The 12785-nt window shown below is 37.6% G+C and overlaps 1 protein-coding gene across 1 annotated transcript in view; it reads left to right on the top strand.

Moving 5' to 3' along the window:
• COPB1 (COPI coat complex subunit beta 1) overlaps positions 1–12785 on the top strand; it is a 37909-nt gene that overhangs the window by 6748 nt on the left and 18376 nt on the right. Inside the window, exons 5-12 of the mRNA XM_081098873.1 lie at positions 1755–1869; positions 3690–3782; positions 4918–5055; positions 6861–6980; positions 9190–9297; positions 9379–9525; positions 11173–11318; positions 12507–12603. Of these exons, the coding sequence (XP_080954999.1) occupies positions 1755–1869; positions 3690–3782; positions 4918–5055; positions 6861–6980; positions 9190–9297; positions 9379–9525; positions 11173–11318; positions 12507–12603 (964 nt within the window). The remainder of the gene's footprint in view (positions 1–1754; positions 1870–3689; positions 3783–4917; positions 5056–6860; positions 6981–9189; positions 9298–9378; positions 9526–11172; positions 11319–12506; positions 12604–12785) is intronic.

A 12785-nucleotide genomic window follows, 5' to 3' on the forward strand; every position in this document is an offset into this window, starting at 1 on the left:
GCTCCTAAAGGCTTTGTTATGAGTTTTGACTGTTTTAGAATTCTCTTTTTGTGGAATGTGGGTCTTTTTACCCTTCCTTAGAGGCCTTAGGAGGGAACTTTTTAAGGAAGGATTGCAATTCTCAACTAATTCTCTTACTAGAAAGCTGAAGATTTTGAACTTTAAAAACATTCAAAGAACCAGTTAGATCAGTGGTTCTCAGCCTTCTGGCCCTTAAAATACAGTTCCTCATCTTGTGACCCAACCATAAAATTATTTTCGTTGCTACTTCATAACTGTAATGTTGCTACTGTTATGAATCGTAATGTAAATATCTGATATGCAGGATGGTCTTAGGCGACCCCTGTGAAAGGGTCGTTTGCCCGCCAAAGGGGTCGCGACCCACAAGTTGAGAACTGCTGAGTTAGATGAAGCTAGAATGCTTGGTTTTTATAATCACTGGTGTCAATCCATTAGAAGTAGGATGCAATTTTTATAAATATCTTTGTACTTTAATAGTTGATTATTATGTAATTTTACAGTTCTCTTACTGTTATGTTAGATTTTGTTTTCTGTTAGGGAAAGTGGTATTGTGGTTAATAACGTAGAGTTTCATGAAAGCTACCATACAGACTACACAGATTTCAGTATTTAAACTACCAGTACATGCACGAAAATTATGCCATTAAGACAACTGGAAATTTGAACACTAGCTATATGATAATATTAAGGAATTGTTAAATTTTTTTTTTTAAATATATTTTATTAATTTTTTACAGAGAGAGAGAGAGATAGAGAGTTAGAAACATCGATGAGAGAGAAACATCGATCAGTTGCCTCCTGCACATCTCCTACTGGGGATGTGCCCGCAACCCAGGTACATGCCCTTGACCGGAATCGAACCTGGGACCTTTCAGTCCGCAGGCCAACGCTCTATCCACTGAGCCAAACCGGTTTCGGCGGAATTGTTAAATTTTTAAGGTCTGATAAGGGCATTATGATTAGTTTTATAAAGAAGGAATTCTCAATTTTAGAAAACATACCAGGGTATTCCAAAAAATATATATACACTTTAACAGCTGATTCTATTACACTTTGAAAATGAAATGTATTTTAATAAATACTGCCTTTCTAATTATTCAAAGTGTGTGTACATTTTTGACACCCTCTATTTACAAAAGAAATGATAAGTGGTCTGGGATTTACTTCAAAATAATATGGGAGGAGAGGGGTATCGATGTAACAAAAATGGTTGTGAATGAATAATTCTTGAAGTTAGGTAATAGCTTTTAATAAGCCAGTTATTATTCTCTTAGAAATACTTAAAAATTTCCAAAATAAGAAATGAGTAAGTAAATCGGCTAATAAATATAGTGTATAACTAGTAAAATTCAAGGGACGCTTTTTTTCACTGATAATTCTTTAAGAATGATCTTTAAGTACCTTGAGGATGTCATCATGAGCATTGGTATTTTATTCCTAAAGTATTTGAAAGGCAATTACTTGAGATAGTCAGTTGTTAGATAGCATGCTGAGTAAATTAGCTTTTTCTGTACTGAACTATAAAAGTATAATTTGATAACTTAATAGATGAAGATGTAAGCTTGTGATTCCTACACACAATTTTCTAATTGATTTGAAGTTTTAAAACACAAAACAATTGATAGTGTTATAAAGTTTGATAAAGATTAATTTTGGCAGTGTTCATAGAGTTATAAAATAAAATAACAAAATAGGATTTTATTAAACATGGATATTACTTGTTTTATTTCAAGAAATTTTGAACATCTTATACCTGATGCTCCTGAACTGATACATGATTTTCTGGTGAATGAGAAGGATGCAAGTTGCAAAAGGAATGCATTTATGATGCTAATTCATGCAGATCAGGTAAGTACTTTAAAAAAAATAACTTTTATGACTATACTTAAATGAGAATTAAAAGTATTACAGCCCAGCCTAGCCTGTTTGGGGACACCCTCTATTTACAAAAGAGATGATAAGTGGTCTGGGATTTGCTTCAAAATAATATGGGAGGAGAGGAAGTGGAAAGGGGTATCAATGTAACAAAAATGGTTGTGAGTGAATAATTCTTGAAGTTAGGTAATAGCTTTTAATAAGCCAGTGTCCCAGGTTCAATTCCAGTCAAGGGCACGTACCTCAGTTGCAGGCTCCATCCCGGCCGGGGGCCTTGGTCGGGGTGCATGCAAGAGGCAACCAATCGATGTGTTTCTCTCACATTGATATTTTTCTCTGTCTTTCCCTCTCTTCCACTCTCTCTAAAAATCAGTGAAAAAATATCCTAGGGTGGGGATTTTAAAAAAAGAGTATTACTGTCCAGCTGGTGTGGTTCAGTGGTTGAGTGTTGACACATGAACCAGATCACAATTCTATGCTCTAGTTAGGGCACATGCCTGGGTTGTGGGCTCAATCCCCAGTAAGGGTGGGCAGGAGGCAGCCCATTAATGATTCTGTCTCATCATTGACGTTTCTATCTCTCTCTCCCTCTCCCTCTCTCTCTCTCTGAAATCAATAAAAATATATTTTAAAAAATGTATTACATAGGCCTAATCCAGTTTTTAGACAGTAATTTTGTTTATAGTATGTGATTTGTATATTTTGATTTTGATTTTTTTTAGATTTTTGAATTTAATTTGTATAAAAATACAGTGGTTTTTCTTAACCCTTCTCTGGAATATTGTTTATATATATTCTTTTTCAAAGTAAACATTTAATAACAACCACTTTACAGGTTTTCCAGATTGAAATTATGGCCATATTCTATAGCCTTCTACTTTGGGGTTTTGATGTCTGTTTTTCCTTCTCTTGGTATAGATCTAAAATTGTTTAACAAAGAAAAACAGTAGCTTTGTATAAGATCCACCCTGAGCCATGTCCGTGAAAGCAGGGGTGCTTTCAATGTAGATGTGTGTTCTTATAGACTTCAAGTTTCATGAGTGAATATCAACTCTACATCCAGCTCAGCTGGTGGTTAAAGTATATGGATCTGCTGGTGGCTAGCAGTGAGTTTGCACATCTTGGTGGCACCTAATCTTAGAATTTTTGTTATCCAGTATTTATCAAAATGTGAGAAATACGCATGAAGATTGAAAAATATAGAGTCTATTCACTCCTCTGAAATTTAGATGCTGCTGTTTTATCTTTATAAATAAAACTATAAGAAAACTACTTATTTAGGTCACAATGTTTCGTCCTCATGTAGAGTTGGTTTTAGTGATGTGTTTTTGGTATTACCTACATGAAGGGATATAATCAGAAATAGTTCAATAAAATTTGTTGATACTTTTACTGTAGATATGTTGTTGAGGCCATAGTTCTCTATATCAGTGTTTGGTATATGAGAATTGATGAGATTTTTCTTCTTGATCTCAGAAATAGGAAGAACTATACTCCAAAGCAACTCGTTTCTTTTGATTGTATAAATCCCTGAATCATATACCCTGAATACATAGTATTTTTCTCCTTGGTTTAACTACAAGAAAATTCAGACCCCAGATTTGTGACCCATTTCTAAAACATATATTTGACTTTATGGCTTATATTTATATGTTAACTTTATTTTTTTTTTGTCATTAGTTAATTTTTCTTTGCCCTGGTTTTCTATTTAGTTGTGTATGTTTTTTTTAAGTTGCATTAAGTCCTTTTATTGAATGAGGTGGAGTTTGATAAATATATTCTTATTTTTTTAGGATCGAGCTTTGGATTACCTAAGTACTTGTATTGATCAGGTTCAGACATTTGGAGACATTCTTCAGTTGGTTATTGTTGAGCTAATTTATAAGGTAAGACTTATAAATTTTACCCAGTGATGGGTAAAATAACCTTGAACAGTTTAAGGTAAGATAAAATAGTCTTTCTAGAAAGCTCTTTAATTGCTAGGATAATGTATTTTAACTAGAGGCTCAGTACAGGTATTTGTGCACCGGTGGGGTCCCTTGGCCTGGCCTGTGCCCTCTCGCAATCCAGGACCTCTTGGGGAATGTCAGACTGCCAGTTTCAGCCTGATCCCTGTTGGCCAGTCTCTTAGGCTTCTATATATATAGACTTGAGGCTTGATGCACGAAATTCACGCAAGGGGCTTGGCCCTTGGCGGTGGCTTGTCTCGATGATGGCTTGCCTCAGCAGTGGCATGCCTTGGCCCTCACAGCCGCGGCGGTTTGCCTTGGCCCTCGCAGCCCTGGCTTTGTCGGGAAGGTTGTCCTGAAGGATGTCCGGAAGGTCGTTTGGCTGTCTGGTCTAATTAGCATATTACGCTTTTATTATTATAGGTAGTAGACACAATGTCTCATCCCAAGTTGGTTGTCATCTTCAGATGTCTTTATAAGTCTACTAGAGACCTGGTGCACAAAAATTTGTGCATTCGTGGAGGGGGTCCCTCAGCCCGGCCTGTGCCCTTTCGCGGTCTGGGACCCCTCGGGGGGATGTTCACCTGCTGGCTTAGCACCCTCCCCCCCCCCCGGGGGATTGGACCTAAGCTGGCAGTCAAACATCCGCCTGGGAGCCCTGGGGGGATGTCCACTTGCCAGCAGGGAGCAGGCCTAAGCTGCAGTTGGACATCCTTAGCGCTGCTGAGGAGACAGGAGAGGCTCCCACCACCACCGCTGTACTGGCAGTTGTCAGCCTGGCTTGTGGCTGAGCTCGGCTGAGCAGAGCTCCTCCTGTGGGAGCACACTGACCACCGGGGGCAGCTCCTGCATTGAGTGTTCCCCACTGGTGGTCAGTGTGTGTCATAGTGACCAGTCATTCCCAGTCGTTCTGCTGTTAGGGTCAATTTACATATTACCCTTTTATTATATAGGATTCTTAGCTTTCAAGTTAAGATAACTAGCATCCCATAAGCTGACATCTATTTTAAAAAATGTATTTGAAATCAACTGTCCATGAAGTCAGTTGGAACCTAAATGTTTTCTTCTCCAGGTCTGTCATGCTAATCCATCAGAAAGGGCTCGTTTTATTCGTTGCATCTATAACTTATTACAGTCATCTAGTCCTGCTGTAAAATATGAAGCCGCTGGAACTTTAGTGACTCTCTCCAGTGCACCTACTGCAATCAAGGTACTGATTATTTATTTTGGTGCCAGTTAAATCATAGGTACTCTATTTTATCGCTTACGATTTAGTGACATTGCAGTTTACTATGTGGTTACGTAGCATTGCATGATATGGAGATAACAGCTACAAATTTCACGAAATTATTTGATTCCTTATGTAGTCTGACTTTCCTTCTTTTCTTCCTTCCTGTTTTCATACATAAATACATGGAGAGAGAGAGAGACAGAAAATACCAATATTTCTAGTTTCAGGGTAATGGTTCTGGTGTTTTAAGCTATCTCCCATACTTTACATTGAAACTTAGATCTGGGAGAATGAATTCTGGATCCTAAATAATGGGTTCTATAAAAGGTTCCAGTAAGTATATTCAGTAATGGAATATTATCTTTCTCTTCTTTAGTTATTGTGTCAAAACTATATAAGGAATCCCTACTATGTTCAGAGAATGAATTATTCTAGAAAGCCAGATTGTATAAATAGGAGAATTTACTGCTGTATACACCAATACTTTAAATTATTAAAAGACTTTTTATATTAAAATAATTTAAAACTTACAGAGAAGTTGCAAAAATAGGACAAAGTTCCCATTACCTTTCATCCAGCTTTCCATAATGTTCATGCCTTACATAACGATTGTATAATTATCAAAACCAAGAAATTGCCATTGGAACAATATTATTACCTAAATTATAGACTAATGCACTTTTTCTTTCCCAGGATCCAGTCCAGGCCTACATTACACTTAGTTGTCAGATGTTAGTCTCCTCCAGTCCCTTACAGTTCCTCAACCTGTCCTTGTTTTTCACGATCTTGAGACTTTTGAAGAGTATTGAGTCATTTTGTAAAATATCCCTCAATTTGGGTTTGTCTCATATTTTCTCATTATTATGGTGAGGCTATTCATTTTGGAGGGAGAATACCACAGAAGTCTAAGTATCATAAAGGAGTAGATGATGTTGATATATCTTATTAATGGTAATGTTAACTTTGATCAATCAGTTAAGGTGTCTGCCAGATTTCTCCACTGTTGAATTATGAATTTTTCTTTCACAATTAGTGATATCGTGGGAAGATACTTTGAAACTGTGCATTTGCTTTATTTCTTGTCAAATTTGCATCAACCAATTTTAGCATCCATCAGTGGACCTTTTCTACAGCAGTTATTACTGTGGTATTTTAGTGGTAATTTTCTATTTTCCTCTTTTACATGTACTAATTGGAGTTCTGCAAGGAAGAGCTGCCCCTCTCCTTCCTCTGTCTTTCCTTTCTTTCTTTATGTCAGTAAGGATATTTTATTGCATGGATTATAATCCAATATTATATTGTCATTTATTTTGTTGATCAAATTGTTCTAGGTCATTGGGAGCTCTTGGAGTTTTGCTCCTCTGCTTTTCATAACTCAGGGTCATCTTAATATTCTTGATTTTTCTGCAATATAATGCAAGTGTGTTGGACCTAAAGTAAAAGGTGCTTAGTAGCTATACTTTTGGGGATTGTTTACCTGCTTTGTTCTCCCTTGTTCCTTAATATCAATCCTTAATTTTTGGTGGTTAATAAGTAGCCTATAGCAGTCCCTTTTCCTCCTTTTAATTTCTGATGCTTTTAATCTTTTGTAAACTTGAAAAACAATGATATTTATTAGAATTTAGGTAATAGAAGAATATATTCCTCTGGAAAAAATGCATAAATTTTTAATGTGGGACTAGTGAATATATTTTGGCTTCTTGGGGATTTGTTTTCCTTCTTGTTTTCAGATTCTGTGTTAAAGATAGATGTATGTGTTCTTAAATGTATTTCTTTTTACATAGGCCGCTGCTCAGTGTTACATTGATTTAATTATTAAGGAGAGTGACAACAATGTAAAGCTCATAGTTCTGGATCGATTGGTCGAATTAAAAGAGCATCCTGCTCATGAACGAGTACTACAGGTAAATGTTTGAAAGAGAAATCTTAAATAAAATCTTTTTCAAATGGAGATAATTTCCAAGCCTTGCCATCTTTGTTAGATACTTGGAGACTGGGCAGTTTAAATTTTGCTCAGCTAAAGTATAACTCTTGAGTCATCATTGCCTTTTGGGGTATTGTCTTTCCTATTAAAAAATATTTCTAACATATATTATCTTTTATCTTTTCTATTTGTATTGCACTTGGTATTCTTAGAGATCGAGATAGATTTGTTTTGATTTGGATGTAATTTATATTTCTTGGAAAATAATTGTACCAACTGATTGAAATAAAAGCTGCTTAGATTCTAGAATATTATCAGCATAACTATTAATCTGTGATAAGAATGATTATTATAAAAATAAAGCCCCAAAACAGCTAAAGTCATGCTGATCCTACATCAGAACATCAAAAGTTTTCTATAAAGGACATTATTGGGAAAATTGAAGAACTGTGAATATAGACTATATTAGTTAATAGTATTAGTATCAATAAGTTCTCTTTGATAATTGTATTGTGGTTATAGAAGAAATTCTTAATACACTAACATGTTTAGGGGTAGAGAGAGTATGATAAAGCATATATGGCAAAATCTTAACTACTAGTGAATATAAGTGAAGGCTATATAGGAGTTTATTCCTAGACTTTTTAGAACTTTCTTGTCAGTGAAATTTTTAAAAGATATAAAGTTTTAAAGAACTAAAATCACTGACAAATTAATTTTGGTATATTTTTAAATATTTATCTGCCATACATTTTTAAGTATGCATCTTTAAAATATTGCATTTTCCTGCTGAGCCAGATGTCCCCCGAATACCCTTTTTGTTTGTTTTGTCCAATTTATGGCCATACATCATCATATCTGATTGTTATGTCCCTTAAGTCTCTAATTTGAGCAGTTTGTTTGTTTTTAATTAATTTTAGAGAGGGGGAAGGCAGAAAGAGAAAAAGAGAGAGAGAGATTTGTTATTCCATTTATTTATGCATTCATTGGTTGTTTCATGTATGTGCCCTAACCAGGGATCAAACTGCATATCAGGACTAGGCTCTAACCAACTGAGCTACCCAGTCAGGGCGAGTAATTTTTTCTTCATGACATTGACTTGTTGAAGACACAAGACCAGTTGTCCTGTAAGATGTCCCTCCTCTGGCCCAGCTGGCATTGACTCATGAATCAAGAGGGCACTGGTTTGATTTCCGGTCAAGGTACATGCCTGGATGCAGACTTGATCCCCAGTGGGGGGCGTGCAGGAGACAGCCGATCAGTATTTCTCTTTCATTGATGTTTCTATCTCTCCCTCTCCCTTCTTTCTCAAAAATCGATAAAAAGAGCCTGCGCCAGTTTGGTTCAGTGGATAGAGCATTGGTCCTCGGATTGGAGGGCCTTAGATTCAATTTTGGTGAAGGGCACATACTCTGGTTGCAGGCTCAATCCCGGCCCTGGTTAGGGCGAGTGCAGGAGGCAACCAATTGATGTGCCTCTCTCACATCCATGTTTCTCTCTGTGTCTCTCTCCCTCCCTTCCACTCACTAAAAATTCAATGAAAAAAATATCCTCGGTGAGGATTAACAAAAATGTAATAAAACCAATAAAAACATATTTTTTAAAAAAAGATGCCCCACCCTAGCTGTTTTGGCTCAATGGCTAGAGCTTCAGCCTGTGGATAGAAGGGTCCTAGGTTTGATTCCTGTCAAGGGGACATGCCTGGATTGTGGGTTCGATCCCCAGTAAGGGGTGTGCAGGAGGCAGCCAATCAATGATTCTCTCTCATCATTGATGTTTTTATCTCTCTCCCTCTCCCTTTCTAAAATCATATATATATATATATATATATATATATATATATATATATATATATATATATGATGCCCCTCCTCTGGATATCTGGTTACTTTCTGGTGGTGTCATTTAGCTTATTCCTTAGACTTCTGTATTTCTTATAAATTCTTAAGTTTATATGAAACGTGATAGAGTCAGTAAACATTTTCAGTTTGAATGCATCTTATGTGATATTGTATATTTCATATTATATCATTTCAAGAGACCAAAAATATCTGGTTCTTCCACTTGAGTGATCTTATTGTTGATCAAAGAATTAAGGTGATGGACAGAACCCTACATTCTTCAGTTAAGATTTTCTTCTTGTGACTAGAAATACTGTTGTTATTTCTGGATATTTTGTTCTTTTTCAGGATCTGGTTATGGACATCCTAAGAGTATTGAGCACACCAGACTTAGAAGTACGCAAGAAAACTCTGCAGTTAGCACTAGATCTTGTCTCTTCTAGAAATGTTGAAGAGGTAAGACAAAACTGACAGCAGTTTGTAATCTATGAGGCCATACATGTTGTAATTCTTGCTTATTTTTACTTTGTTCGATAGCTGGTTATTGTCCTGAAGAAGGAAGTGATTAAAACAAATAATGTGTCTGAGCATGAAGATACTGACAAATACAGACAACTCCTTGTGCGAACATTGCATTCCTGTTCTGTCCGATTTCCAGATATGGCTGCAAATGTTATTCCTGTGGTATGTGATTCTGATTACCTTACTTTTAAAATTCACTAAAAGAATTTTGAAAATTCCAGTTAGTCAATAGTTAAATGCTAACTCTTAACTCAGAGGAATAAGGACTTTGACTTCTTTCTCTTCATCAAAACAACAACAACAAATAACATAGTGACAAAAATATCTCCACATCTACACTAATAAAAGAGAAAAATGGTAATTGGCGTACGGCGATACCGTTTTCATTGGCTAATCAGGGCTATATGCAAATTAACTGCCAACTAAGATTGGCAGTTAACTGCCAACAAGATGGTGGCTAATTTGCATATGTAGGCACAATGCAGGGAGGCGAAAGGGAAAGCAGGAAGAAGCCCCCTGCCACTGACAGTGATCGGAAACCCAGGGGGGAGCTAAAACTGGGGGGCAGGGCAAAGGCGGCCCTGGGGCCGCCTTTGCCCTGCCCCCCAGACATGATCAGAGAATCAGGTGCCTTTGCCGCCCGGGCCAGTGATAGCAGGAAGTAGGGGTGGAGCCAGCAATGGGAGCTGGGCACGGTCGAAGCTGGCAGTCCCAGGACCTAGGGGTCCCTTGCCTGGGCCTAAAGCGAAGCCCACGATCGCGGCGCCCCCCACTGCCACTGCAGGTCCCCGCTACCCGGGCCGGAAGCCTAGGCCAGAGGCGTTAGGCCTGGGCAGGGGCGGAGCCTGCAACCGCGGGGAGCTGGGGGTCCCCTGCCCAGGCCTGACACCTCTGCCAGAGGCCTCAGGCCTGGTCAAGGGGCCGATCCGGTGATTGGTGATCGGAGGGTGATGAGGGTCAACTCCTCTGGCTGAGGCATCAGGCCTGGGTGGGGGGCGGAGCCGGGGATTGGGGGGATATGATGGTCCCCTTGCCCAGGCCTGAAGCCTGGGTCAGCGGCGTCAGGCTTGGGCGGGGGGTGGAGCAAGCCATCAGAGGGAGATGGGGGTCCCCTGCCCAGGCATGATTCCTGGGCCAGAGGCCTCAGGCCTGGGCGGGGGCCAGAGCCAGTGATCGGGGGGAGATGGGGGTCCCCTGTCCAAGCCTGACACCTCTGGCGGAGGCGTCAGGCCTGGGCAAGGGGCCGATCAGGCGATCGGAGGGTGATGGGGGTCAACGCCTGAGGGCTCCCAGTATGTGAGAGGGAGCAGGCTAGGCTGAGGGACACTCCCCCCCCCCCCCCCACACACACCCAGTGCACGAATTTCGTGCACCGGGCCCCTAGTATTATTATAATTGATGTTTGTTACTATTACCAGTAGGGCAAGTAAGTATTTCTTTCAGAGTTTTACCTCTTAAAGTTGAAGGATTCAGTTATAGGAGAAATTCACATATCTAGAATATTTTGTTTTCTGTCACTGTCAGATTAATGAGGTATGTTATTGCAATTTGAAATTTTGCCATTGAGCTCTGAATTTTTTTTCTAAAATGATTTTACTTTTAGTTACAATGTAGGAGGATCCAATTAATTTTTGCTGCACATAAAACAGAAAAGTCGTGACTGTTTACATTAATGGTGCTTGTCTCAACTTAGAGTTTGTTATACATTTGAAAGTTATTAATACATGCTTTGCACATTTCCTTATTAAAAATTGCTTAAGGTTATTAAACCTTAAGTTTAAATTGTTATCCCGTTTCCTTTTTTCCTAGTTAATGGAATTTCTTAGTGACAGTAATGAAGCGGCAGCTGCTGATGTATTGGAGTTTGTTCGTGAAGCCATTCAGCGCTTTGATAACCTGAGAATGCTTATTGTTGAGAAGATGCTTGAAGTCTTTCATGCTATTAAATCCGTCAAGTAGGTTTAAAATCTGTTTAAGTGTAAAGTTGAGTAAGCACTTTACCAATATCTGTCTTTAAAGAGCCAGTTGATAAAAAATATAAGAGTGGGAAGATGACTTAAGACAATCAAGACAAAAATAAGAATGACAATATTACCTTATACCCACCCTTGGTAGATCCATAATCTGTGGGCAAATTTTTTTTATAGTTGTGGTGATTTAACTAGATTTCTTTATCCTTATTTTCTTTAAAACATTGTGAATCCTAAAGTGACTAAGAACATATTTTTTAAAGGTATTACTTTTTAGATATCATTATTTCTATTTCCTTTATCATTTATTGAAGTGAAGGATTACAAATGCAACCTAAATCTGATGTGTTTTTCTTCAGATGGCCTTTACTAATGAGAAAGGACTTTGTCATCCAAATTTTGTTTGATTTAAAGCATCTGATGGATAGATTATAACAGACTTGCATTATATCTGCATAGGTAGAAAATAAGGGGCCATTACAAAGTTGTTTTTCTGATTGAAAATGTATTGACGTTTGTGGAAGTGAGAAAGATTTGCTTTCTTTGTGAGGAAAAAAAATCAAAGTTTTGCTTTTGGTAGCCATGATCTCTAGAATTTTTCAGTTTCTAGAATTTTTTAAAAAGTGAATTTAATGAAACTCTTAGGGAAAAGATGACTAAAGACTTTATTTAGTTTAACATTTTTAACTAGAAAATGGTTGCTTTCTTTTTTTGTTGTTACTGATCCTTTTGTACTCCTTCCTTGTTCATTGTTCTTGTCAGCATCCTGCCTGTACTTTTCAGTGACTACAAATAAAAAGTACTTTTTACATTAAAAAGAACAATTTTTTTATAGTAGTAAGTGATAAGATAAACTTTTGCCTTAACTCTGTTGTAAATGGAAGGTAACACCTCTCTGGGAAACATTTTGGTATTTTATTTTCACTACTGGGTATACCAGTCTTAAGGTGTTCCTACTAAAGATAGATGAGGGCACTTATTTTTCTTTTAATGCTTGTGATTTCTGGGAGAATTAAAGAAACTTAGTGTCTTTGTTGTATTTCTTAAAATGTCATTCATGATCCCTTGGAACTACAGAATCTTGTTTTCTTACTTGAGCTTAAATTCACAAAGAAAAATTGCTTCAAGATTTGTTGACAAGTCAGTGTTTCAGAACTTGTATTCTTGCTTTAGGATTTACCGAGGAGCATTGTGGATCCTGGGAGAATACTGTAGTACCAAGGAAGACATTCAGAGTGTGATGACTGAGGTCCGAAGATCCCTGGGGGAGGTACGTTTTACTTTCGTAGTAAATGCTATTTTATTTGGTGATTTTTACTTTAGTACTTCTGACTTTTTTTCTTCTTCCCCAGTCTGACTTGTATGTGGTGATTTACTTTCATGTTTTTATCTGGACTAATGAACACTGAAAAATATATTTTAACTACCCAGATAATTAAGCCTTGAGAGCTG

The sequence above is a fragment of the Myotis nattereri genome (genome assembly GCF_964212035.1).
Source record: "Myotis nattereri genome assembly, chromosome: 9".
NCBI lineage: Eukaryota > Metazoa > Chordata > Mammalia > Chiroptera > Vespertilionidae > Myotis > Myotis nattereri.